The sequence below is a fragment of the Balaenoptera borealis genome (assembly GCF_965194805.1).
Source record: "Balaenoptera borealis genome assembly, chromosome: X".
Lineage (NCBI taxonomy): Eukaryota > Metazoa > Chordata > Mammalia > Artiodactyla > Balaenopteridae > Balaenoptera > Balaenoptera borealis.
The window spans coordinates 109405247-109431796 of NC_138881.1; the positions used below are offsets into that span (position 1 = coordinate 109405247).

Below are 26550 nucleotides of genomic sequence, written 5' to 3' on the forward strand. Positions count from 1 at the left end.
TCCAGACTCCATTAAGGACTGGGATGTCTCCAGATTTTATTATATGAGCCACTAGAGGAAAACTCTCTAAATCTTAAGAGCCCAGGAGTAACAGGTGAATTCCTTGAAGCCAGTTGCCCTCTGCACTTTTTACAGATCTTGTTGATAAATACAGAATTAAAATATAGGCTCTTATAAGACCGTGACTCTGCCATTTGTAAGATCCCTCCCGTTTCTCGGAAATTAACATTTTTGACCACAAGCTATCAATTATCTTCTACCTCTTCCCTTAAAGAGATAGGACCCTCTTTAAATGTGGCTTATGGATGGACCCACTCTTCCTTTGAAAAGCTTGACCATGTACTTTTTAGATTATCTCCTGACATTTTTCCCATTCCTTCATTGCAAGGGTTGTTGAATTGATGCAGATGTAATCATTAGACTACCCTGGTGTCAAAGTCACTTCCACCGATAATATAGAGGTTGGCTTCCAAAAAAGAAAACCATAACTCCATAGCAAACTAGAAAAGGAAAAAAAAGATATAGAACTCGCAAGGGTGTTATTTAGTAATTGGAGTGATGGGGAGTTACAACCCAAGTTTGAGTAGTGTTAATCCCATCTTCTTCAAATGATTCCAGAGCATGGTCACTTTACTAGTAGCTGCTGCACCATATAAAATGGAAAAAGGCATTTTCTATTATCCAAGTCTTATATGTTTCAGCCAGGGATGAGCAGAGATAGTTTCTTACTCCTCTGGCAGCAGCATCTGGAATTTCAAGTGTTTCAATTAAAACTTCATGAATACCATATGACCCAGCAATCCCACTACTGGGCATATACCCTGAGAAAACCGTAATTCAAAAAGAGTCATATACCACAATGTTCATTGCAGCTCTATTTACAATAGCCAGGACATGGAAGCAACCTAAGCGTCCATTGACTGATGAATGGATACAGAAGATGTGGCACATATATACAATGGAATATTACTCAGCCATGAAAAGGAACGAAATTGAGTTATTTGTAGTGAGATGGATGGACCTAGAGACTGTCATACAGAGTGAAGTAAGTCAGAAAGAAAAAAACAAATACCGTATGCTAACACATATATATGGAATCTAAAAAAAAAAAAAGGTTATGAAGAACCTAGGGGCAGGACAGGAATAAAGACGCAGATGTAGAGAATGGACTTGAGGACACGGGGAGGGGGAAGGGTAAGCTAGGACGAAATGAGAGAGTGGCATGGACATATATACACTACCAACTGTAAAATAGATAGCTAGTGGGAAGCAGCCACATAGCACAGGGAGATCAGCTGGGTGCTTTGTGACCACCTAGAAGGGTGGGATAGGGAGGGTGGGAGGGAGACGCAAGAGGGAGGAGATATGGGGATATATGAATATGTATATCTGATTCACTTTGTTATAAAGCAGAAACTAACACACCATTGTAAAGCAATTATACTCCAAAAAAGATGTTTAAAAAAAAAAAAACTTCATGAAATGTGGAATGAAAAGCTTTGTTAAAGTCCAAAGTTAGGTGATCTCTCCTAAGCCTTTTATCTACTGGTCCTCTAATCCTATCAAAAGAGGAATCAAGTTGGCCTGCTATGGCTCACTCTTTAACCCTCAATTTTTCTTTGGCCCACAGCTGTACAATTCTTAAGGTAATGTTGTAAAATGTCAATGAAAATTTGGAATCCCGTCAGCTAAAGGTCAATCAAGTTTCAGTAAAATGAATGCTAAGGTTCTAACAAAATGGCTTTACATTCTTGTTTTTAATAAAAAAATATCTCTATGCTGTTTTCAGCCCATGTAACAAATACCATTTCTTCTGCAATCAGATTCCAAGTGGAACACCTCCATTAAATGTCTTCTGGGATCTGTCAAACATTTTTCCTTTACAGCATCTGAGTGAGTAAGTGAAAGAATGAAAACTTGCTTCTGTATCTTAAGTCAACCATTCACCGTATCATATCCATGTCCTATTAAATCCCTACCATGACTAGAACTAAAGAAACAAACACTGATAGCTATGTATTAGAAAACATTCAGATCATGACCAAGACTATTTTCAAAGAAGACTAGATTTTTATATAATTTATAAATGAAGATGTTTCTTGCACCTGAGTAGTCACAGAGTCAAATGTGATTAGTGTACTATTCCAAAACTTTTCTCGGTATTTCTTTCTGCAATATCAGACTGACCAAAAAAAGTTCCATGGAAGATGTAATAGTATAGTGGAAACAATATGTGCTTCGAAGCCTGACAGATCAGGGTTCAAATCCTGGATCTGTCCTTTACTATCTGGGTAGCTTCTGGCAATTCACGTAATCGCCCTTAGTCTTAGTTTCATAATGTGTGAAAGGGGGATGATAACACTGCACAGAGCTGTTGTAAAGATAAGCAAAAATATATATATTCTAAGTGAATTAAAACAAACTTTTCCCCTATAAGTTTGAAGTTTGTAAGCAGCTCTTCTAAGGAGGACCTCTCTCTCTCTCTCTCCCACAACTGTATCCCTGGTGCCTAGCACCATGCCTGGCACATAGTGAGTGTTAAATGAATTAATTCTCAATAGGGTGGAAGTAGGTGATGCATTCTATTAACTCATGTAGTTAGAATAAAGAATTAATGACAAAAGTTCTGATGCTGATTATATCAACATTACTTGAAATAATTAGATTTCAAATGCATCTCCATCATTTGAGTACTATACTGCAGGATTGTAAAATCTTTATCAAAAGGAATGCTCAGGGATTAGGAGGTTCTGATTAATAATGGTTAATCAGAATTTTTTTTCTTTTGCATTTGATAATTTTACAGAATAATATATTAGTCCATTTTCCTGCCTTATTAAGTTGATGACTGAGGATATTACAGAGCTTCAGAGCTATGATCTGTAAAAGGAGGCTAATAACAGTACCTAACTCATGGGACTGTTTAAAGGATTAAGTGAGATCACATATGTAGAACATTCTGCATCACATCTGGCATATAGCAGATGCTCAATAAATATTAACTGCAAATTTCCATTTCTAATTTCTAGAATTTTTGATGTACAATGTGAGGAGATTGGTCTGAATTTGCCTTTATCCAAGGATATACCCTACTTTCATCATTGAACCTTTTTATTGCTGTTTGTACTGTTTTCTAAAAGTTGAAGGAGTCCAGGAACAAAATCTGATGAATTAAATGTATTCAGTCATAGACATTTGGCTATAATTGTTCTTCCCTTTTATTTAGTCCCAGATGGTAACTTTAGGGCTTTAGGTATTTTGCTCCCTGTACTAATGTACAGCACTGAATAAGACCGAGATTTCAAGTACTTTCTATGTACCCACCTCATAAATGATCCAAATATATGAAAATCCTGATAATTCAACACACCATCTCAGGCCTTGTTTCTTATAGAAAAAGACCTCATATCAAGGAGAGAGAGACATCCCAGTCAGTAAGCTGATCCATTGACTACAAATCCACATTTTATATTATCCAAGACCCAGTACAGTCTCCAAAGATTTGTAGTTTGAAAACAAGAGCTATAGACATAGCAAAATTCTATGACACTAGTGCTTCCCAGCTACTTTTTTTTTTTATTTTTTTTTCAGCTACTTTTATTGTATTGTTTCATTCCTCCTTTAAGACAGCACTAAATCAACCAGTAAATCAGTAGGTAATTATAGGATCTTTTCTGTGTCATGTATATGTGGTCCACGTTGAGAGTGCTATTTTAAGTAAAATAGCCCCATTAAAACTACCTAAATTCTAAAAGGAAAACCACCACCACTTTAATTTCAAGAATTCTTATTGCAGAAATTTCAATTATGGCTTGAAAATAAAATATTAGCAATTATGATATTTTAATTCTCACCCAAACTACAGAATTTACCTTTAAATCTCTTATGGAAGCTATTTCTACCATTTTTCTACTAGATATGATGGAACTACTAGATAAGGAAGATATTAGGAAAATATTAGATTAGGAAGAAACTTTTTTTTTTCTGTGCCGTGCAGCCCATAGCAGTGAAAGCGTGGAGTCCTAACCACTGGACCACCAGGAAATTCCCTAGGAAGAAACTTTTGAGGCTATTTAGTTCACTCTTCTATGCAAAGCAGGAATCTTATCTATAGAATTCAGGACAGACCTAAATCCAGGGGTTACTTATTAGCCTGGGGACCATTCCTTGCTATGCTCCTAGGGATTCAGCTTGCTTTCCTTACCTTTTTTAAAACTACCACTTACTCTATTTTGAGGGTTCCTTTCATCTCCCCAAGACTGCCTGTGAAGTAGGATACATTTTGTTCAATTGTTAACTTGCTTATTGTCCCTAAAATGAGCACATGGGATGTCTAACTTTTTAAGGACTCTACTGATAATCACTGCAAGAAAAACAAATGAGGGAGTCACCAACAATTAACAGAACAAAGAAATGTTCTAAAGTCTTATATATTTCCTCATAGTATTTGCCCTTTTATTCTTGAGGATAAATTTAATAAAACTTTGATCCTTGCTCATTCATTTCTCCTCCCATCTTGTCCCCTCATCGCCTAACCCCACAAGATATAGAGTTTGTCTATAAGGAAGCACGAATTGTTAAAGTAAAATAGATAATAAATATTAGTGTTATAGAATTCTGCTATTTCTGTATCTTACATTCACAATTAAAGTCCATGTGGTAATGTAATCTCGTCTAAAACCAGGTTGACTGGTTTAGACAGCTGACCAGCTGTTATTTCATGTCATGTCAAAATACAGATTCTCTGACTTCATAACCCACATGAGGCCACTATAGAAAGTATGCATATTGGGGAAGGGTGAGGATGGGGTCGTTGGAGAATGACATTTATTAACCAATGTAACCAGGGGATTAAACATCTCAGAATGAAGTGTGGTTCCCAATGAATCCTCCCATCTGCAGGTCAAGGAGTTCACATGCAATGATGTCTGCCATACAGACACAAATGATTCCTGGGCTTTGAGGAAAACACTGAAGAATTTTCATGATTCTTGTGAAAGATCAATGATCTCTTTGTGCCCAGCTGCTCTAATAGTTACTGCCACAATTCACTTTACAGAGCTTTCTACTATCAGGTCAAATTAGGACTAACCTTCATGATGCAATCTAACACGTTTAATGATTGCCCCAGGTTACAGCACCAAAACGTGACCCTGTGGGTCCCTGTCACTTCTTATTTGCAGCTGCAGCCCACAGACTTAAGGTGGTTCAACCTTAGCACAAAGAAACACAATTCTACTCTGGATTAGTTCTCTTTAAAAGAAAATGGTCAGGTCCTGAGAAATCTGGTAAATTCAATTCAAGGCAGCAGTCTCCAGACAGACATTCATGTTGAAAAAATAGAATGTCAGTTTTTGGCAAAAGGAACTTTATAGCTAATTTGTGTATAAAACAAATTTCTGTAACCCGAGTCCTATTTTCCAATTGACTTTAGTTTAAAATCGGATATGGGACTCCATGGTAAAGAAGGTCTCCAAATTAGTTTTTAATTCAAAACTCTTGAAGTAAGGGGTTAGAATAATAGCCAAGCTTTTGATGTGCTGGCAGGTGCTTTTGTAGGATTTATCCATCCTTGGGAGCCCTTCCTCCTTCCTCAGTCCTGGCCTGAAAACCTCTGACTCCACATTTTTAGCTCTCACTACCCAGCAATTCCACCTGCTACTTCTGAGAGAATATTTACAATTTCTAAAAAGAGTTGGACTGCAATATCGCTCTCCAGCCACAGGGGTTAGTAGCCAAAACAAATGAACATTTCTCAGTTCCAGGTCTTAGCTGATGTCAAACAAATGAAACCTACTTTGTCAATTTTGAGGGTTCAATATTCTGTATAACTGATTTAGCTGAGGCAAGGGTAACTGTAAAAGATTAATGGGTGAGCGAAGGGAACGGGGAAGTGATCAGAAAGAAAAGGGCCAAAGTCCTCTTCTACTAAGGAGCTTGCTTGAATGGTGGTGAGCATAAAAATTTTCAGAGCCAAAATGATGCTTAAGTCACCTTTTTCAAGGTGTGATACAGGTCACAGGTGGATTTTCATCGACAGTGATCCTACAGCAACTTTTAATGACTCCCCAAACTACTTGGTCAGGCATTCAAGTCCTTCCTAATAAGGCCCCACCATTCTGAGCCTTGTCTCCTACTATGTTCCAGCTTGTGCTCTACTTCAATACTTCCTGAACTTTAATGTGCACACATGTTCCCCGGGAATCTTGTTAGAATGCAGATTTTGAGTCAGTAAGTCTGGGTTGTGTTCTGCTTTTCTAACAAGCTCCCAGGTGATGCTGATCCTGCTGGTGTGGGGAATCGTACTTTAGGTAGAAAAAGCTGACACTCTAGCAAAATGGGACTACCTAGCATTCATTGTATCATTCCAGTACTTTCCTACTTCCACAGCTTTGGCTCACGCTGTTCCTCCACTTACTTCTTGATTTCCGGCCTTCAAAAGACTATCTTTCCTTTAGGGTTTATCTCAGATGCTATTTCCTTCATGATGCCTTCCCTTATCCACCTCCACCCAACCCAATACATACACAGCAGTGGAGCAGGGCCACCAGGGGAACTACCATTCATTGACTGTTCAGAATGCGTCCTGCCTTATATTCATTATCCCACTATTTTATTTTCTAGTTATTATCCCCATTTACAACAAAGAAATGTAAATTTACAGAATTTAAATTTCCCAAGGTCACACAGCTAATAAGCACTATTACTAATAAACACCATTCTGGCCTTCCTCAGATCTTAATCTGTACTTTTCCTATGCCTTTCAGAGCATGCCTTGTGTTATAGTTCTTTGAGTATTTGTCTTATTCTCCCTTCCCTCCTGCCTTAGCCCATCACCACTAAGTTGTAAACTCCCTGAGGACAGACTTTATGTCCCAGTCATTTTAAAACATCTCTCCTCCTCCAAGATGCCTGGCATGGTGCCTTGTACAATATTATAAGCACTCCAGACATGTGTATAGAACTGAACTCAGCTACAACTTTGGGTATAATAGTTGTGTTTCCCACCCCAGATGCCAACCAACCTGCTGCTGGGGCTGTTACGAAGGGAGAAGGAAATATGGTTTGGGGGGTTCCTTCAGCATTCCTGGTATCCCCTCTATCCTAGGATCCCGGAAGACTCTTTGGGGAGTGCTGGTAGACTATCAAACACTGTACCCCTGACTATGACTTTGCATAACTTCACTCTCCCTTTCCAAGAAGCAAAGCAGTCCTTCTACTGACTAAGACCTTTCTATAAGAAAACACTATAAAAGAAACCCCATATATGGATCTTCTCCTAGTATGTCTACGGACACCAGGTTACAGATTCCTGCTTTACAAACTACAGTCAAGAAAAGGCAATCCCTAGAGATGTACCATCCAACACAGTAGCCATTAGACAGATGAAGCCATTTAAATCTAAGTTTAAATGAATTAAAATAAAATAAAATAAAAAGTTCAGTTCCTCAGTTGCACTAGCCACATTTCAAGTGCTCAGTAGCCACATGTGGCTAGTGGCTACTGTATTGGGCAGCACAGTATAAAGTATTCCCATCATCACAGAAAATCTTATAAGTTGCTCTAGAGTCAGACCTGGATTCAAACCCATATCTGCCACTTACTAGGTGTGCCACTTACGAGGGGTATAAAACAAGTCACTTGATTTCTCTGAGACTCTTTCTGTACTGCAGAATGGGGATGATAATGACTCCCCTTATAGGGAAGTGAAGAAAATTAAATGAGAGAATGTATGTCTAAGGTCTATCATATATCAGACACTAAATAAGTGTTAGCTCCCTTCTTCTAACTCAGTTGGGGATTTATATGTATTTGCCCAAAAATGGAATAAGAAAATTTGAATAGTGTGGCTCCTTAGGCCCCCACACTACATCCTATTTATGGCTTAGAAGATGTTAGCTTTGCATTCATTTTATAATCCTGTTTTTCAGATAATACACAGCCATCAAGGTAAAGCATTAGTAAATAATGCTGGGAGTAGTCAGTGACTGCTCTTTGCTTGCACTATTTTTAGGAAAGGAGACCATATTTGTCACCACCTTGAACTTTCCAACATGAAAGAACCACATTTTCCCCTTAAAACTGAAATGCCTCCTCCCAAAGCTTTAATCAGTGCTCACTTTCAGCTGGTTGCTGTATCATTAGAACACTGCTAACAGTGACACTTGAGATGGAATACAGAAGGTCCATTTCTCTCTAAATCCATATTTTCCTATGCTCAGAATATTCTCTGTGTTTTTCCTAGGAGGCTGATATCTCCCAGGCCTGGTAAAGGTGAATTATTTGAGAGAAGTCTGAACTAAATCTGTTAAGGTATTTGAGTTCCATGAGCAGGAAAGCAAAATACATATTTCTAACTTCAAGAAGAACGCTTCAGGACTCTTTTCCCTTGTTCAACGTAAGGCTTGGGAAACACAGCGAAATCACATTCCTCAATGAAAACAAAGTTCAAAAAAATGTTGATTTGATAGAACAGTTCAAAGTGACAGATGGTAGACAGGCGATCTATCATTTTCCTTAGGATAAAGTCTGGCAGTCTTCAGAGAAAGTCTTATTTTCCTCTACTTTAGCCCTGGGGACGGTTATAGCAACTACCCTTCTCTCCACATCTTTGGGGGTGGAGGATTAGAAAGATGGTGATTCATCAGTGCCCGCTTTGAGCTGGCTCCAGGCCATGCTGCAATTCCTGTTGACCAATTTTCTACTTGAGTGACAGGAAAGGGGCAGGTTGCTAACATACTGACCATTAGGTTATCTGTTTAATACTTGCCTGAGAAGGTGCCCAGAGGTACTATATTATGGGTGTCTCTGTCTAAATAAAATAAATAATTGCAGATTTCAGAGCCTGAGGGCAGAGAGTTGTTCTGGTATTGAAATTGGAGTCTATCTTGTCAGATCTGTAATGAGGTCTTCCCTTCAGGCTGATTGACTTCATAAAGCTGAGGTAATTATCAAAAGCAAGCACAGTTATCCCTGCAGAAACCACTCCACCGGTTTTGACAACTAGCTAGTCAGTTGGATCTGGTCAGGGGCCTAGGCTGAGCCAGCTCTTTCAGTAGGAACAGTTACTACACACACTAATTTACTTTAATAGATTCTTAAGACGCCAGTAAATAAGTTGTAAACAAAGTGCAGCAAAATTTCACATGCTGTAAGTGAGTGAAAATTGAAGTAGCAGTCAGATAAATCTGCATTTCTGTGTAGGATGCTTTGAAGGGAGAATGAGAGCTAAAACTCTTTTGGTCTTTGGAGAATTAATTTTATCAACTAATACTAGAAGGATATTGGTTATCCTTTAAGACTGATACACTGTATGAATAACATGTATCTTTGCTTTTCCCCAAATGTACACAGTAATTTCACCAGATTTCCTTTATTCATTCATTTAGCCTTCATTAACTATTTATCCAATCACTGTGCTACAATTTTAATTACTTTCTAATTAACCAATGATGAGATTGTGATTTAGCATTCCCTAAATATAGAACTACATAAATAGAGTAAACCTTCATTTACACGTCCAAAAATATTACCCTCTCTCCTTTCCCCTACACCATTAATTTTGCTATACTGTATCATTAATGTTCTGGAGTTATGCTTTCTGTACTCCTAATGTTTGAGCCTCATTTGAACTAGTTTTTCAAGAATGTATGATAAACAATCCCGTTGTTGGCTGTGAAATTAAACACACGGGAGAAAACAGAGATTCCTGTAATATGCTAATGCATCTTTATAGATCCACACTTCCTTTATAACAATTCCACCTCAGGAGTATCAGTATAGGGTGTTGACAAGTGATTAACTCTTTCAGAGAGGTACCTGGGCTGAAATCAAACTGACTACTGAGGAGAAAGCTAGAATCTACTCCTTGAGAAAACAATGACTATAAAGGAAAAGCCTGCAAAAAAGAACTAATCTGTGTTTGAAACAAGTCTTACTGCTGTTGTTGTATAAAAGAATAAGTAGGATCTTAATTTTGCTTCAGTCTGGAGTCTAATTGAAGTATTCAATACGTATTGGAATGAATGAATCAATCAAACAATATTGACAGCCTCTCTCCTTATTCATCCAATTCATTCAAACAATTCTGTGTACTTGGCAGTATCCTAGGCCCTAGGATTTCAGGACTTGATAAGAAACAGTTTTGTTCCTCAAAAAAATCGCAACCAGAAAGGAGGGCAGATAAATACACAGAAAATCTGGGCCAAATTACTGCATCTTCATCTCTTGCCACTTCCCCCAAGTATCCTTTACTTCATTCATACCAAACTTCTCAAATTCCTCAAACATGCTATGCCTTTGCATGTCTCTGCACTTCTGTTTTAAAAACTTTATTTTATTGTGGTAGTAACACTTAACATGAGCTCTACCTTCTTAACAAATTTTTAAGTGTACAATACAGTACTGTTAACTATAGGCATGATGTTGTACAACAGGTCTCTAGCATTTATTCATCTTGCATAGTTCAAACTTTGTGCTTGTCGATTAGCAATTTTCCATTTCCCCTGCCACTCAGCTACTGGTAACTACCATTATACTCTCTGATTCTATGAGTTTGACTATTTTAGATACCTCATACAAGTGGAATCATGCAATATTTGTCCTTCTGTGGCTGGCTTAGTTCATTTAGCATAGTATCTTCAAGCTTCATCCATGTTCTTGCATATTGCAGGATTTCCTTCTTTTTTTAAGTTGAATAATATTCCATTGAATGTATGTACTGTGTTTTCTTTCTTCATTCATTTGTTGGACATTTAGGTTGCTTCCATATCTTGGTTATTGTGAATAATGCTTCAATGAACATTGGGGTGCTAATATCTTTTAAAGATACTGATTTCAATTCATTTGGATAAATACCCAGAAGTGGGATTGCTGGATCATATGGTAGTTCTATTTCTAATTTTCTGAGGAACCTCCATATGTTTTCCATAGCAGCTGCAACAGTGTACAAGGGTTCCAATCATTCCACATCCTTGCCAACACTTATCTTTGTTTTTTTTTATAATAGCCATCCTCACAGGTATAAAATAATATCTCATTGTAATTTTGATTTGCATTACCCTAATGATTAGTGATGTTGAGCACCTTTTCATGTACATGTTGGCCATTTGTATACCTTCTTTGGAGAAATGTTTATTTGAGTCTTTAGCTCATTTTAAAAATTGGGTTTTAGGGTTTTTTTCTATTGAGTTATAGAAGTTCTTTATATATTTTTGAAATTAACCTCTTTTGTTTTCTCCCATTCAATAGGTTGGTTGACTTTTCACTCAGTTGATTGTTTCCTTTGTTATGCTAACACCTTTTAGTTTGATGGGGTACCACTTGTCTATTTCTGCTTTTATTGTCTGTGCTTTTGGTGTCATATCATGAAATCAGTGCCAAGACCAATGTCATAAAGCTTTTCCCCTAGATTTTCTTCTAGGTATTTTACAGTTTCAGGTTTTATATTTAAATCTTTAATCCATTTTGAGTTGATTTTTGTGTATGGTGTAAGATATGGGTCCAAATTCATTCTTTTGTATGTGGATATCAATTTTCTCATCACCATCTATTGAACATACTATTTTTTTCCCATTGTGCACTCTGGCACCCTTGTTGAAGATCAACTGACGGTATATGGATGGATTTATTTCTGGGCTTTCTATCCTGTGCTTCTGTATATACCATTCCCTCTGCTTGAAATACAATTTTCCCTTTTCTCCACCTGGAAAGCTTTTATTCAACCTTCAAAACCCTACTCAAATGTTACCTATTCAATGAAATGTTTCCTACTCCCCAAAAGCTCTCTCTATAGGAGTATACAGAGCCTTTTTATCAGAGCACTTATTGTAGGACCTCAGGGTTCATTGTCGATGTTTATGGGTTTGCAGGTGTTCTGGGTTGTCAATATCTGATATCTGCCTTAGAAAGTTCATGCTTATGGCAGAATGAAGGACACACAGGAGGTGAGAAGGCACCAGAGACAGACAGACCAGTTACAATACCAAAGTGACACAGTGGAGAGATGACAGTAGTGTAACCTCAGACCAGTAGCAATGAATGGAAAGAAATGGATTTCAGAGATATTCATGAAGTGGAATCATCTGGATTTAGTGTCTGATTGAATCTGGAAGTTGAGGGGAAGAGAGGAGTCTGAGATGATCCATTTTAAAATTAAGTCGCAGTCCTGAAAATCCTGAGTTCAGTATGAGAAAAAGCACAGCTCATTGGAAGCATATCCACAAAGCTACACTGAAAAAGAAAACTGCTTCCAATCTCTATTTGCCATAGGATAAAGGCTGCCAGGAAACACCATCAAATGGCTTACTCTTGACCTTTACTATGTATTCTTAACAAAGCCTGTCAAAAGATATCAATCCATCCAGAAAAAAAAATAAAGCATAATAGTCTAAGAGTCAGAATAACATAGTATTGGGCTATGGAGGGAGAATAACATTTTAATAATAGGTCTCAGACTTGGTTTATTTTGTTTGCAGCATTCACTGACGAAAGTGTCTTTGAAGGTCAGGAATACTTAACAGATTCCTTCCCTTTCCCCTGCATACTTCTCCCTTTTCTCCTCCTCCCAAACAACTCCTCAAAATGACCTTATTAGAAAACCTTGCATTTTAATAGCAGTTGTATTTTGGTTATTATCGTATTTTGGATTAAGCTGACAATTCTCCTTTTAACAATACTCAAAGAAAGGTTGAAAAAATTAATGCTACGTTGTTTTTCTCCCTGCCAAAGAATATAGCATTGTAATTGTCTCCTGGAGACGAAGCACTCTAATCATCTTTAACTTTAAAGTAAATTCATTTCAGGAAGATGCTTTGAGACAAACAATTGACAGAGCAAATCAGGGCTCCTAGGAGATTGTGAAGTGATGGATTGAGTCGAAGAGAATGCCATAGCCGAATTCAATTCCGTGAACATTTTCAACTTAAGAGTTTCTCTGCAACAAAATAGCACTGTATGGGAGTTAGAGTCATGTTCCATTGTGGGAGATAGGCCTTAAACACTGCACAGATTCTTAACACCTAAGAGTTCTAGGCACCAAGCATACAACACAATTATTCTGATTAAACAATAGAGGAAGCTGTTATACCAGGTAAAGTCAGAGTGTGAAAGCATAGTAACTTTCCAAAATTGTGTTTAAAAAGAATCCAGGACTGGAAAAGACTTAAGAATCCTCTTGTTCCAACTGATGTCATAGGAATCTTGGAATGGTCCCAAAAGCCAGAGATCATTTCAACTTTCACTCCCTCCCTAATTAAATCCATCTCCATCTTCCATTGTTCTTGCTTTGTTATTTTTTGAGCCCCTCCTGTTCAAGGTTTGGGGAAATACATCATTTGGATACAGATTTGGATTGGTAAATTTACAGCCTTGGTAAATTAACAGGCTCAGAATTTCCTGGAAATTGGGCACTTGCCTAAGTTGATGGTGGAAAGAAGAAATGCAATAACAATGAACTAGGGCCCTGAATACCTGACCAAGCAGCCTAGCCTCCTGGACAGATGCCAAGCATGAGTATAAAGCCATAGTGCAGTAAACCAATTCTATTTAAGAACCCTCCCTTTGGGCTACTAAAAGGCAATCGTTTTCTTTGATACACATGTGACCCAAATCTGGTTTTCTATAAGGTGAATGGTGCCAAAAGCCGTTCCCACATTATTTTGTTTTTCACCAGCTACTTCTTGACTCAACTCAGTCACGAACGTCAAAGACTTGTTAGGAGTATCTCCAGAAGAGAGTGAGACTTTAAGACAGTGTCTCATCACTGTACATATTAAAATCACCTGGGAAACTTTTTAAAAATACCAATGCCTGGGCCACACTCCCAGAGATTCTGATTTAATTGGTCAGGGTGGGGTCTAAGTGGCTCATTTTTCAAAAGCCACCAGGTGATTCCTTTTCTTTTCTCTCTCTCTGTGGCACATGGGCTCTGTAGTTTGCAGCATGTGGGCTCTCTAGTTGAGGCGCGTGGGCTCAGTAGTTGTGGTGCACGGGCTTAGTTGCCCCACAGCATGTGGGATCTTAGTTCCCTGACCAGGGATCGCACCCGCGTCCCCTGCATTGGAAGGCGGATTGTTTACCACTGGACCACCAGGGAAGTCCCCCCAACAGGTGATTCTAATGTGCAGCCAGGACTGAAAACCACTGGTCTAAATGGAACAAATGAGCATACACTACCCAAAGTGCTGTGTTTTTTTAAAGTTAAAACCAAATAACACTTAGAGAATAAGTTCATTTACTCTTTACCTACAATATGCAGGGCACTGTACTGGTTGTATGGTATAAATAGGTTAGACCTAAACTTGTCTGGTTTATGATGCTTCTAAGGAAAAGATGGGAAAAAAGGGTTAGAAGGGTTGCTAGCAACCACAAAAACCCTAAACCAAAACCTGAAGTCTTGGAAAAAATTCAGGCAAAATATAATTACAGGATTATGTTCTTTTCCTTGGTTCAGGAGATTATAGCTAAAATGCTTCAGAAATATTGTGTCTGTTTTCTTATCTCCAGAGAAAGATTCCACACTGCCTTGGGGATTAGTCTCCAATCTCACAACCCTTGGGACCCCAGGCCAGTCACCCCTGCCCTCAAGTAGATTATTCATTTACTCCACTACACGTACAACGTCATGAAGGATGTTGGGAAGTACTGTGTCTAAACTACAGCTACATTTAATAAAATCGGGCTGCAGTGTGGTTTGCCTATATTACTTGTCACCTCAATGATTCCTTAGTGATTCCACTGAACTTTAGGAAGGATCTGGTAAACTAAAAAATGCAAAGGAAGCAGTTAAGTATAGTGGAAGAACAGGCCACAAAAACACAAGCTCTGGTCTCTGATCTTCCATTAACTTAGTGGAGAACCTTGGGCAAGTCATTTTTGGTTAAGGTTTCCTCATCTGAAAGATGTGTTGAAACATGATCTCTAAGCTCTGTAGTTAAGATAAAACAACAATAACAGAAGCGTGGATAGAAGACATTAATAGAAACCTGATATAAAACTCAGTAATGGGGTAGAAAACAAGAGAGGAGGGAGGCCTGGAAAAATGCCTTCCGGGTACCACCTACTCAAAACTTATTTTGCAGTCAGTACCTGATTTAATGGTAGTACAGCTAAGGCACCCTGAAAAAAATCAAAGCATTTCCAACACTGCTCCAAATAAATCTCCTTAAGAATTTTGCTAATTATAAATAAGAACTTAGAAGTGCAGAAAAGTTTTTTTAAAATAAGATGTTTAAATACCAATATATCTTCTAAGTAACTTGCTATCAATTAATATTATTTAGAGCACAAGTATTCTGAAACTCAGAATAAGAATCTAATGCTGAAATGCTAAAAGAATGTCTAACATGTTAGGAATAAATTAGTCTAATTGACCAAAGCTTTGCTCGCATGTGAGATATTTCAAAATGTAATGATGTGCTAACAAAAGTTCTTGTATCCCTCTGCCAAAGTTATAGGGACTGCTATTAAATCCAAGTATGATATTTGTGTACACATAAGAGCAGGCAACAATTACAATCTAGAGATATTTTAAAGTTAATCTTTTTTTTATTTATTAGTATTGTTATGCAGCAATGAGCATTCAGAAAAAAAAACTAATCAGTGTGCATTATGCAACAATCAGACAAAATACTCCTAATCCTCTGTCATTCTTATTCCTTGGCCCTTGGGTACTCATTAAAGGTTAATTTATTTAAATCTCTCAAACATTCATTTCAATCTACTTTAATAAACTAATGAATCTTTGGAACTTTGCCTAATCAGCTTATGTTTTCTATTTTAATATATGTATAAAATGTCTTTTTTTAAAGCTCATTTTTAATAGTAATCTTCCCTCTTGGATATAGAATTGTGCTTCAGTAACAACCTGATGTGAGCATTTGGTAACACACCTATAACCTCATCCAATACAGAGAGAATGGCCGTGGCTTGCCTATTGCTCTTAAACACAGTTATATTTTAGAGGATAGTGAATTGATTTACGTTTAGTAGGATAATAATCCTCCAAATTTAAATGGTCATTTTGCAGTTTAGTGGGAGTGACAATTATATTGAAGCAAAGCTTCTAACAACTTTGGTGCTTGTCAAATGCTATGAGGGCCTATCAGTGAAACAACTCCATTCTGGTCATTGCAAACCAGAGCAATGCATGGTACATGCCATGTGGATTGGCAAATATAAGTGAAGTCTTCAAAAGAGCAGCATCTAAATGGAGTCAAAACTTCTACCTTACAATCTGTTCAACTGCCATGTTAAATACATTTTGTTTAATGGTAACTTTAGGGAATCTTTCATGTAACTATCATTAAGTTGAATGTTCCCAGGGTGGTGGCCAACATTCAGGAACTGCACTCCACCCTGTATACCAGAATGCCAGAAATCAAAGTCTTGGAGCACTAGGACATTACTTCTAACTCCTTCCCCAACAACTGACGCTATAGAATTTTACAGCTCATCAAGTGCTTACACAACATCCTTATGATAGAGGAAGGGATTAATGTCCTTGGATTACAGAGGAGAAAACTGCAGCTCAGGGGAGCTTCAGTGATTTACCCAAAGTTATAACATGAATGTATGGAGGAGCTAGAACCCAGACCCTCTGGTTACAAATCTTTCCCCTACACCATGTTGCCTTACCTGTAGCATTTGTGTTGAGGTTAATGTTTTTACTGTTGCATGGTTCACCATTGATGAAAGAAAAATTGTAAAAGTTACCTCCAAGATGTTTTGGCAGTAAATAAATCAAATTGATTAAAAATAATTATGATAAATTATTCAACATAACTTATCTTCATAATATAGTAATTCATTGAAGTATAACACCATGTATAAGAGCTGGAATTCTTAATTTTAAGTTTTGTTTTCATTCTACATACAAATCAGTAAACATAATAAATGTATTCCCCACCCTTGGTCTAGATTTCAAATATTTAAATTTCTAGTGGAAGTAGATGCTTGGCTCTAAATTATATTGCTAAAGGTTTTCAAGTTGTCACCTCTGCTTTTCCACACAGTAACTCCAAGGAATTACCTTTCAAAGTTCACTGTTCATTCATTACTCGTCTGTCCACCCATTCATTTATCCAATCATCTAAATGACATTTATGGAATGCCTACTTTGAGCCAAGAGACACGACCAATGTGGACTCTACCTGAAGCTCCTGCTGCTGCCTTACTTCCTTAGACTAAGAACTCCTTGAAGACAGGAATCCTGTCATTCTGTACAGAATACAGCCAGTTCTACTTGCAGAAAATCACTTAAACACTCTTTTGACAGTGAGATTTCTGGCTCCCCTGCCGCCCACATGCCCCTCCAGACATATGCGAGTTAGGGGAAGAAACAGCAGAGAAACAGCAGAGTCTGCTTATCAAGTCTGACCTTTGGATAATGACTACAGTTCTCCCATTCGAGCTTGCTGCCGTTCTGCCTTGTGGTCAACAAAATGATTCAGCTCAAAACGGCAATATATCTATTGCTGCTTCCCAGATATCCTCTAGCAAGCTACATTTAAAAAAAATAGTTACTTCTGCCTTTCAACATAGTGGTGAACTGCACCACCAAATGCATTGTCTTATCTGATTCAGTGAGAAGTAGGAGCTTATGGACAAGATGTAGATAAATTTGGAAAAGCTGCAAAATCAGGAACATTCCTTTACTCCTATCACTAAATAGATGCTTGATTTTCTTATTTTAACAATAATAACTTACATTCAGAGACTGCTATTACCTTTTCAACTCTCCTTCACATCCACCTCAAAGCTACCTTGTGGGCAGCCGCAGGAGGGGTTAGAGCAGCCAAGCTGCGAGGACAGCCCAGGACAGCAGCGGTGACCAACTGGAGCACCAAGCATGACAGGGGAAAGATAAATGCTGGACTCCCGAAGGTTCTGTGAGCCTGGAGCCTCCCGGATACCCCATGTTATGTAGGTGGTCCAACTTCCCCAGAGCTGGGATATTTGTGGCTTATGCTTCCTGTCCCGGTCATATAGCCGTGTGGCTGATAGGGTCTTGGTGCTCTGGCCGGGTGTCAGGCCTGTGCCTCTGAGGTGGGAGAGCAGAGTTCAGGACATTGGTCCACCAGAGACCTCCCAGCTCCATGTAGTATCAAATGGCAAAAGCCGTCCCAGAGATCTCCATCTCAACGCTAAGACACAGCTAGACTCAACGACCAGCAAGCTACAGTGCTGGACACCCTATGCCAAACAACTAGCAAGACAGGAACACAACCCCACCCATTTGCAGAGAGGCTGCCTAAAATCATAATAAGGTCACAGACACCCCAAAACACACCACCAGACATGAACCTGCCCACCAGAAAGACAAGATCCAGCCTCATCCACCAGAACACAGGCATGAGTCCCCTCCACCAGGAAGCCTACACAACCCACTGAACCAACCTCACTCACTGCAGGCAGACACCAAAAACAACGGGAACTATGAACCTGCAGCCTGCGAAAAGGAGACCCCAAACACAGTAAATTAAGCAAAATGAGAAGACAGAGAAACACACAGCAGATGATGGAGCAAGGAAAAACCCCCCAGACCAAACAAATGAAGAGGAAATAGGCAGTCTACCTGAAAAAGAATTCAGAGTAATGATAGTAAAGATGATCCAAAATCTTGGAAATAGAATGGAGAAAATACAAGAAACGTTTAACAAGGACCTAGAAGAACTAAAGAGCAAACAAACAATGATGAACAACACAATAAATGAAATCAAAAATTCTCTAGAAGGAATCAATAGCAGAATAACTGAGGCAGAAGAATGGCTAAGTGACCTGGAAGATAAAATAGTGGAAATAACTACTGCAGAGCAGAATAAAGAAAAAAGAATGAAAAGAATTGAGGACAGTCTCAGAGACCTCTGGGACAACATTAAATGCACCAACATTTGAATTATAGGGGTCCCAGAAGAAGAAGAGAAAAAGAAAGGGACTGAGAAAATATTTGAAGAGATTATAGTTGAAAACTTCCCTAATATGGGAAAGGAAATAGTTCATTAAGTCCAGGAAGCACAGAGAGTCCCACACAGGATAAATCCAAGGAGAAACACACCAAGACAAACATTAATCAAACTATCAAAAATTAAATACAAAGAAAAAGTATTAAAAGCAGCAAGGGAAAAACAACAAATAACATACAAGGGAATCCCCATAAGGATAACAGATGATCTCACAGCAGAAACTCTGCAAGCCAGAAGGGAGTGGCAGGACATACTTAAAGTGATGACAGGGAAAAACCTACAACAAAGATTACTCTACCCAGCAAGGATCTCATTCAGATTCAATGGAGAAATTAAAACCTTTACAGACAAGCAAAAGCTAAGAGAATTCAGCACCACCAAACCAGCTTTAAAACAAATGCTAAAGGAACTTCTCTAGTCAGGAAACACAAGAGAAGGAAAAGATCTACAATAACAAACCCAAAACAATTAAGAAAATAGTAATAGGAAAATACATATTGATAATTACGTTATTAAATGTAAATGGATTAAATGCCCCATCGAAAAGATATAGACTGGCTGAATGGATACAAAAACAAGACCTGTATATATGCTGTCTACAAGAGACCCACGTCACACCGAGGGACACATACAGACTGAAAGTGAGGGGATGGAAAAAGATATTACATGCAAATGGAAATCAGAAAAAGCTGGAGTAGCAATTCTCATATAAGACAAAATAGACTTTAAAGTGAAGACTATTACAAGAGACAAAGAAGGACACTACATAATCATCAAGGGATCAATCCAAGAAGAAGATAAAACAATTGGAAATATTTATGCACCCAACATAGGAGCACCTCAATACATAAGGCAAATACTAACAGCCATAAAAGGGGAAATCGACAGAACACAGTCATAGTAGGGGATATTAATACCTCACTTTCACCAATGGACAGATCATCCAAAATGAAAATAAATAAGGAAACACAAGCTTTAAATGATACATTAAACAAGATGGACTTAATTGATATTTATAGGACATTCCATCCAAAAACAACAGAAGACACTTTTTTCTCAAGTTCTCATGGAACATTCTCCAGGATAGATCATATCTTGGGTCACAAATCAAGCCTTGGTAAATTTAACAAAACTGAAATCGCATCAAGTATCTTTTCTGACCACAATGCTATGAGACTAGATATCAATTACAGGAAAAAATATGTAAAAAATACAAACACATGGAGGCTAAACAATACACTACTAAATAACCAAGAGCTCACTGAAGAAATCAAAGAGGAAATAAAAAAATACCTAGAAACAAATGACAATGAAAACACAACGACCCAAAACGTATAGGATGCAGCAAAAGCAGTTCTAACAGGGAAGTTTATAGCAATACAACCCTATCTCAAGAAACAGCTCCAAAAAACAACCTAACGTTACACCTAAAGCAATTCAAGAAATAAGAACAAAGAAACCCCAAAGTTAGCAGAAGGAAAGAAATCATAAAGATCAGATCAGAAATAAATGAAAAAGAAGTGAAGGAAACAATAGTAAAGATCAATAAAAATAAAAGCTGGTTCTTTGAGAAGATAAATAAAATTGATAAACCATTAGCCAGACACATCAAGAAAAAAAGGGAGAAGACTCAAATCAATAGAATTAGAAATGAAAATGGAGAAGTAACAACTGACACTGCAGAAATGCAAAGGATCATGAAAGATTACTACAAGCAACTAAATGCCAATAAAATGGACCACCTGGAAGAAATGGACAAATTCTTAGAAAAGCACAACCTTCAGAGACTGAACCAGGAAGAAATACAAAATATAAACAGACCAATCACAAGCACTGAAATTGAGACTGTGATTAAAAATCTTCCAACAAACAAAAACCCAGGACCAGATAGCTTCACAGGTGAATTCTACAAAACATTTAGAGAAAAGCTAACACCTACCCTTCTCAAACTCTTCCAAAATATAGCAGAGGGAGGAACATCCCCAATCTCATTCTACGAGGCCACCATCACCCTGATACCAAAACCAAAGACGTCACAAAGAAAGAAAACTACAAGCCAATATCACTGATGAACATAGATGCAAAAATCCTTAACAAAATACTAGCAAACAGAATCCAACAGCACGTTAAAAGGATCATACACCATGATCAAGTGGAGTTTATCCCAGGAATGCAAGAATTCTTCAATATACGCAAATCAACCAATGTGATACACCATATTAACAAATTGAAGGAGAAAACGCATATGATCATCTCAATAGATGCAGAAAAAGCTTTTGACAAAATTCAACACCAATTTATGATACAAACCCTCCAGAAAGTAGGCATAGAGGGAACTTACTTTATATGGTCATAAAGGCCATATATGACAAACCCACAGCCAACATTGTTCTCATTGGTGAAAAACTGAAACCATTACCTTTAAGATCAGGAACAAGACAAGGTTGCTCACTCTCACCACTATTATTCAACATAGTTTTGGAAGTTTTAGCCACAGCAATCAGAGAAGAAAAAGAAATAAACGGATTCCAAATCGGAAAAGAAGAAGTAAAGCTGTCACTGTTTGCAGATGACATGATACTATATATAGAGAATCCTAAAGATGCTACCAGAAAACTACTAGAGCTAATCAATCAATTTGGTAAAGTAGCAGGATACAAAATTAATGCACAGAAATCTCTTGCATTCCTATACTCTAATGATGAAAAATCTGAAAGAGAAATTAAGGAAACACTCCCATTCACCTTTGCAACAAAAAGAATAAAATACCTAGGAATAAACCTACTTAAGGAGCAAAACACCTGTATTCGGAAAACTATAAGACACTGATGAAAGAAATTAAAGATGATACAAACAGATGGAGCGATATACCATGTTCTTGGATTGGAAGAATCAGTATTGTGAAAATGACTATACTACCCAAAGCAATCTACAGATTCAGTTCAATCTCTATCAAACTACCAATGGCATGTTTCACAGAACTAGAACAAAAAATTTCACAATTTGTATGGAAACACAAAAGACCCTGAATAGCCAAAGCAATCTTGAGAAAGAAAAATGGAGCTGGAGGAACCAGGCTCTTGGACTTCAGACTATACTACAAAGCTACAGTAATCAAGACAGTATGGTACTGGCACAAAAACAGAAATATAGATCAATGGAACAGGATAGAAAGCCCAGAGATAAACCCACACACATATGGTCACCTTATTTTTCATAAAGGAGGCAGGAATATACAATGGAGAAAAGACAGCCTCTTCAATAAGTGGTGCTGGAAAAACTGGACAGCTACATGTAAAAGAATGAAATTAGAACACTCCCTAACACCATACACCCAAATAAACTCAAAATGGATTAAAGACCTAAATGTAAGGCCAGACACTCTAAAACTCTTAGAGGAAAACATAGGCTGAACCCTCTATGACATAAATCACAGCAAGACCCTTTTTGACCCAGCTCCTAGAGAAATGGAAATAAAAACAAAAATAAACAAATGGGACCTAATGAAACTTAAAAGCTTTTGCACAGCAAAGGAAACCATAAACAAGACGAAAAGACAACCCTCAGAATGGGAGAAAATATTTGCAAATGAAACAACAGACAAAGCTAAGACTTCTTTACATAGCCCCTTCTAACCTTGAGATGTGAAGATAAGTGGGATAGAAGATGGGTAAGTGAGTTGTATATGTGAACGGGTTAGAAAGAGCAGGTTCCAATATTTAGCCATAAAGCTGGAATAAATAAACAAACAAAAATACACACAAAAGCACCATTAATTTGGTATAAAGAAGGGCATATGCGACTTTGGAAAGAAACTTCAAACTCTGTAACACCTGCAAAGATCTCAGAGATCTGCTACTCGTAGCAAGAAAGGTAGACCCCAAACTTTGGCAAATGTGATTTTGGTGGTATAGAAAATAGCCTAACAAGACCCTCAAAAAAGCCTTCTGGGAATAACCCTATAGCATAAGGAACTCTCCTTAATTTGTATTATCCAAGCACATGCAGTTTCTATCACATTATTGAGCTATGGAATGTATAGTTCTTCATTTTGTATATTGTCTCCCATTTCACAGAACTAGAGACTAAACTAGCAATTTTATATCTCTCTTTGTATACCATAGAATGCATGTTTATGATAAGCTCCTAATTGCCTTAGTGTGTGATATAAAGATCAGTAGGTTTTTAGTTGCTTTTAATTAGCTAAGGCTGATCAATATTTTCTTTAAAATCCTCTGGACTGGAAGTGAGTTCCTGTTATGTCCCTACTGACCAACAAGAAATGGTGATAAAAGTGACAAAAGGAGCAAGTGATAATATTCATGAGAGTTTTATTAAGTTTATTAATAGAGACATATTGCTTTAGTTACCCAAAGATATCAGAAAATTACAATTTGTTGCATCTTTGTTGGTAGCTGCACTAGCTATTCCATTACAGAGGAGGAGCTTATTTATGTGTAGCTGTTGAAAACACAATGAACCAGTCACCACAATTTTAACAAGTGTTGATGCTGGAATACCCACTTCAGATAGCATCTGTAACACTGTCATGAAGAAAGTTTACAGTACACTACCTAAAGTAAGGACGCTAGTTCCACATTTGCCAAGATTGGTGTCACTGCTATAGTACTAGGTTCCACTGGGGTGGCAATGAAAATTCACTCTTTCATGGTCTTTTAAACAAGGCCAAGGCATATGTCTTAGAATGCTGTCTTTCATTCTCTTCTTATGGTCTAAGCTTTATAGCACGTGGACTGGGCTAATATGAAGTTTATTTTGGTTGTCCACAAATAAGTCGCTCCTTATACGTGTCCTCCTCTTCTCATTCTTTAGGTATTAAAATTGTGGGTAGAACAGTTTACAAGGAAGATCACAGTTACCATTAGTAAAGGGGTACATCTTTATGACAAGTGAAAATTAAGTTTACGGAATGTGTGTAGTGTGTGTGTGTGTGTGTGTGTGTGTGTGTGTGTGTGTGTTTGGGGGACCTGCAGAAAAGATATAAACAAGTAGCCATAAAACAAGGTATTGAGTATAAACAAAGTGCTCAAAAGTGCAGTGACTAATTCTTCAGTGACCTCTTCAATAAGTCAAATTTGAGCTGGTTCTTAAAGAATATGTAAAGCAGATGAGGGGAAGGCAAAAGGGATTTCTGGAGCAAAGACACCGAGTGCAGAGAGTGCAAAAGTAAATTCAAGGAAAAGTTAGTGGTCTGTGAGGCTTGAGTATAATGTAAAAGGGTGCTGAGGAGCAGAGCAGCCATGCTTATCTTTTTATTTTGCTATGAGACTTGGATGCTATCTGACTTCCTGCATGGTTTCATTAGCATCACCTAGAAGTCCTACAGAAGAATATCACCCACACTAAGATTCTCTAATGAAACTGGGATACTGGAAGATAGATAAAGGGACAGTAAAAATGCAAAATGAAAGATAATTAGGAAAAAGAAATTGGAGACTGGAAAGTAGAGGAATGATTTAAGGATGCTCACTTCAAACACACCGGACACAGTGTTGGGGTGCAGCAGTAGATCATAGGGATATAATAGTTATTTCTGAGCCAGGATTTGGGCCTAGAATATTAAAAGCACAATCACATTTTTAAAAAGTCGTCTAGTAGTGGCTTTGACTGCAAATCAGGAGGTAGTTTTCACATGGAAGCCGAGTGCAAAAGGCAGTCATTTGCCAACAGAGATCAGTAGCCGTGATAAGGGTCATCTTTAAATGCCAAGGGCAGTGCTTTGTAAGTCAGATACTGCTATGGATGCATTTGCCCAAGATCCACATATTTGACCAACTGACCTCCACAGAGTAGACCTTCTGTTCTTTATTAAAGCAAAAGCATTTTTTCTGACTTTTAGAACACAGGACACCGATGCCTTTGGTGTTATGGAATAGTTCTGAGGCTTCCCTTCCAAACACACGTCACTATCTTCATTCCCTCTTCCTTTTCTGACCTTATACAATTTGTCTTCTTTCTTAATTCTCTTCTCTTCTCTTAGCTTAGGTCTTCCAAGAACATCTACAGGAGTTGTTTTAGCACTATTGATGACCCCCCCAAAGGTTCAAAAGGGAGTACAGATGTATATTAGAAGACCTCCAAGAAATGTTAGTGGAATTCTTGAAAATCTGCATGATCTGAAATTGGGAAAATTCTTATTGAACATTTGAAATCATTAGACCATACCATAGAACTTTTAGAGTTGTAATGGGCCTTAGAGAACACATAATACAATTTCCTTACTTCATATATGAAAAAAATTAGTAGAGAGGTGAAATGACTTGTCCAAGGAACACAGTTATTGATAAATAAAGGAACTAACACTTAGATTTCCTGTGAAATCACTGTTTCTTAAGGCCGAAAGGACATGTACTGAATTATTTAGTTTCTTTTTTATTACGGCAAAAAAAACCCCCATGTAACATGAGATCTACCCTCTTAACAAATTTTTAAGTGTATACTACAGTATTGTTATTTACTGTACAATATGCACATTTTTGTACAGCAGATCTCTAGAACTTTTTCATCTTGCATAACTTTAGTTTCTTTAATCGTCTGTTGAAGTTACATTTTTAGTGATGGCAATGCCAGTGCTTTCTAGGTAACCTCTTGAGCTTTTATTTTATATGAAGTCATATCAATATAATCTGGTGTCTTACTTCAAGTTGCTTTATTTTAATTTAATGAGAAGGACTCCAGGTTGTATGGGAATGATACTCTCTTACACACAGTTTTATATTTAAAGAATAGGACCTTGATACATTTTATTCAATTAAAATTTAAAAGTTCTGTTCAACAGAGGCAGGATAAGCAAAGTTAAAAGACAAGCCGCAAACTGGGAGATGATATTTACAAAGCACAAGGGATTAGTAGGCAGAATAGATAATCTCCTTCAAATCAATAAGAAAAAGACTAACAACCAAATAGAATAACAGGCAAATGATATGAATAGGCAATTCATAGAAGAGGGAACCCACGTGGGCAGTAAACACATGGAAGGATATTAAACCTCACTAGTTAAGTGAGAGAATGGTCAATAAAACACAGTGAGACATCATTTCATGCCCACAAAATTGGCAAAATGTTTTAAGTCTGACGACACTGAGTGCTGAAAAGTGTGGAAAAACAGGAACCCTCTTTTACTACTTATGGAAGTATAAAATAGTTGTTATGGACTGAATGTTTGTGTTTCCCCAAAATTCTTATGTTGAAATCCTTACCTCCAATGTGTTAGTACTAGGAGGTGGAGTCTTTGGGAGGTAATAAAGTCATGAAGGTGGAACCCTCATGAATGAGATTAGTGTCCTTATGAAAGAGACCCCAGAGAGTTCTTTAGCCCTCTTTTCTGCCATGTGAGGATACATAAGTTGACAGTCTGAAACCTGGAAGAGGGTCCTTACCAGATCATGACCACACTGGCACCCTGATTTCAGACTTCCAGTCTCCAGAACTGTAAGAAATAAATTCTTATTGTTTATAAGCCACCCAGTCTATGATACTTTGTTATAGCAGCCTGAGCTATAACATAGTGGTATTACAACTCTGGAGAACAACTTGGCAATGTCTAGTAGAGCTGAAGATGCACACA

General features: G+C 37.6%; 1 protein-coding gene across 11 annotated transcripts in view; it reads right to left on the reverse strand.

Annotated features, from left to right (window-relative positions):
• The window catches only part of ENOX2 (ecto-NOX disulfide-thiol exchanger 2), a 261630-nt gene that overhangs the window by 144087 nt on the left and 90993 nt on the right, over window positions 1-26550 (reverse strand). Inside the window, exon 3 of one of the 11 annotated variants that reach the window (XM_082377866.1) lies at window positions 1806-1889. The exons of the other annotated variants lie outside the window; for them this stretch is intronic. Coding sequence (XP_082233992.1) covers window positions 1806-1845 — 40 coding nt within the window. The 5' untranslated portion in view covers window positions 1846-1889. The remainder of the gene's footprint in view (window positions 1-1805; window positions 1890-26550) is intronic. 11 annotated transcript variants of the gene reach the window in all.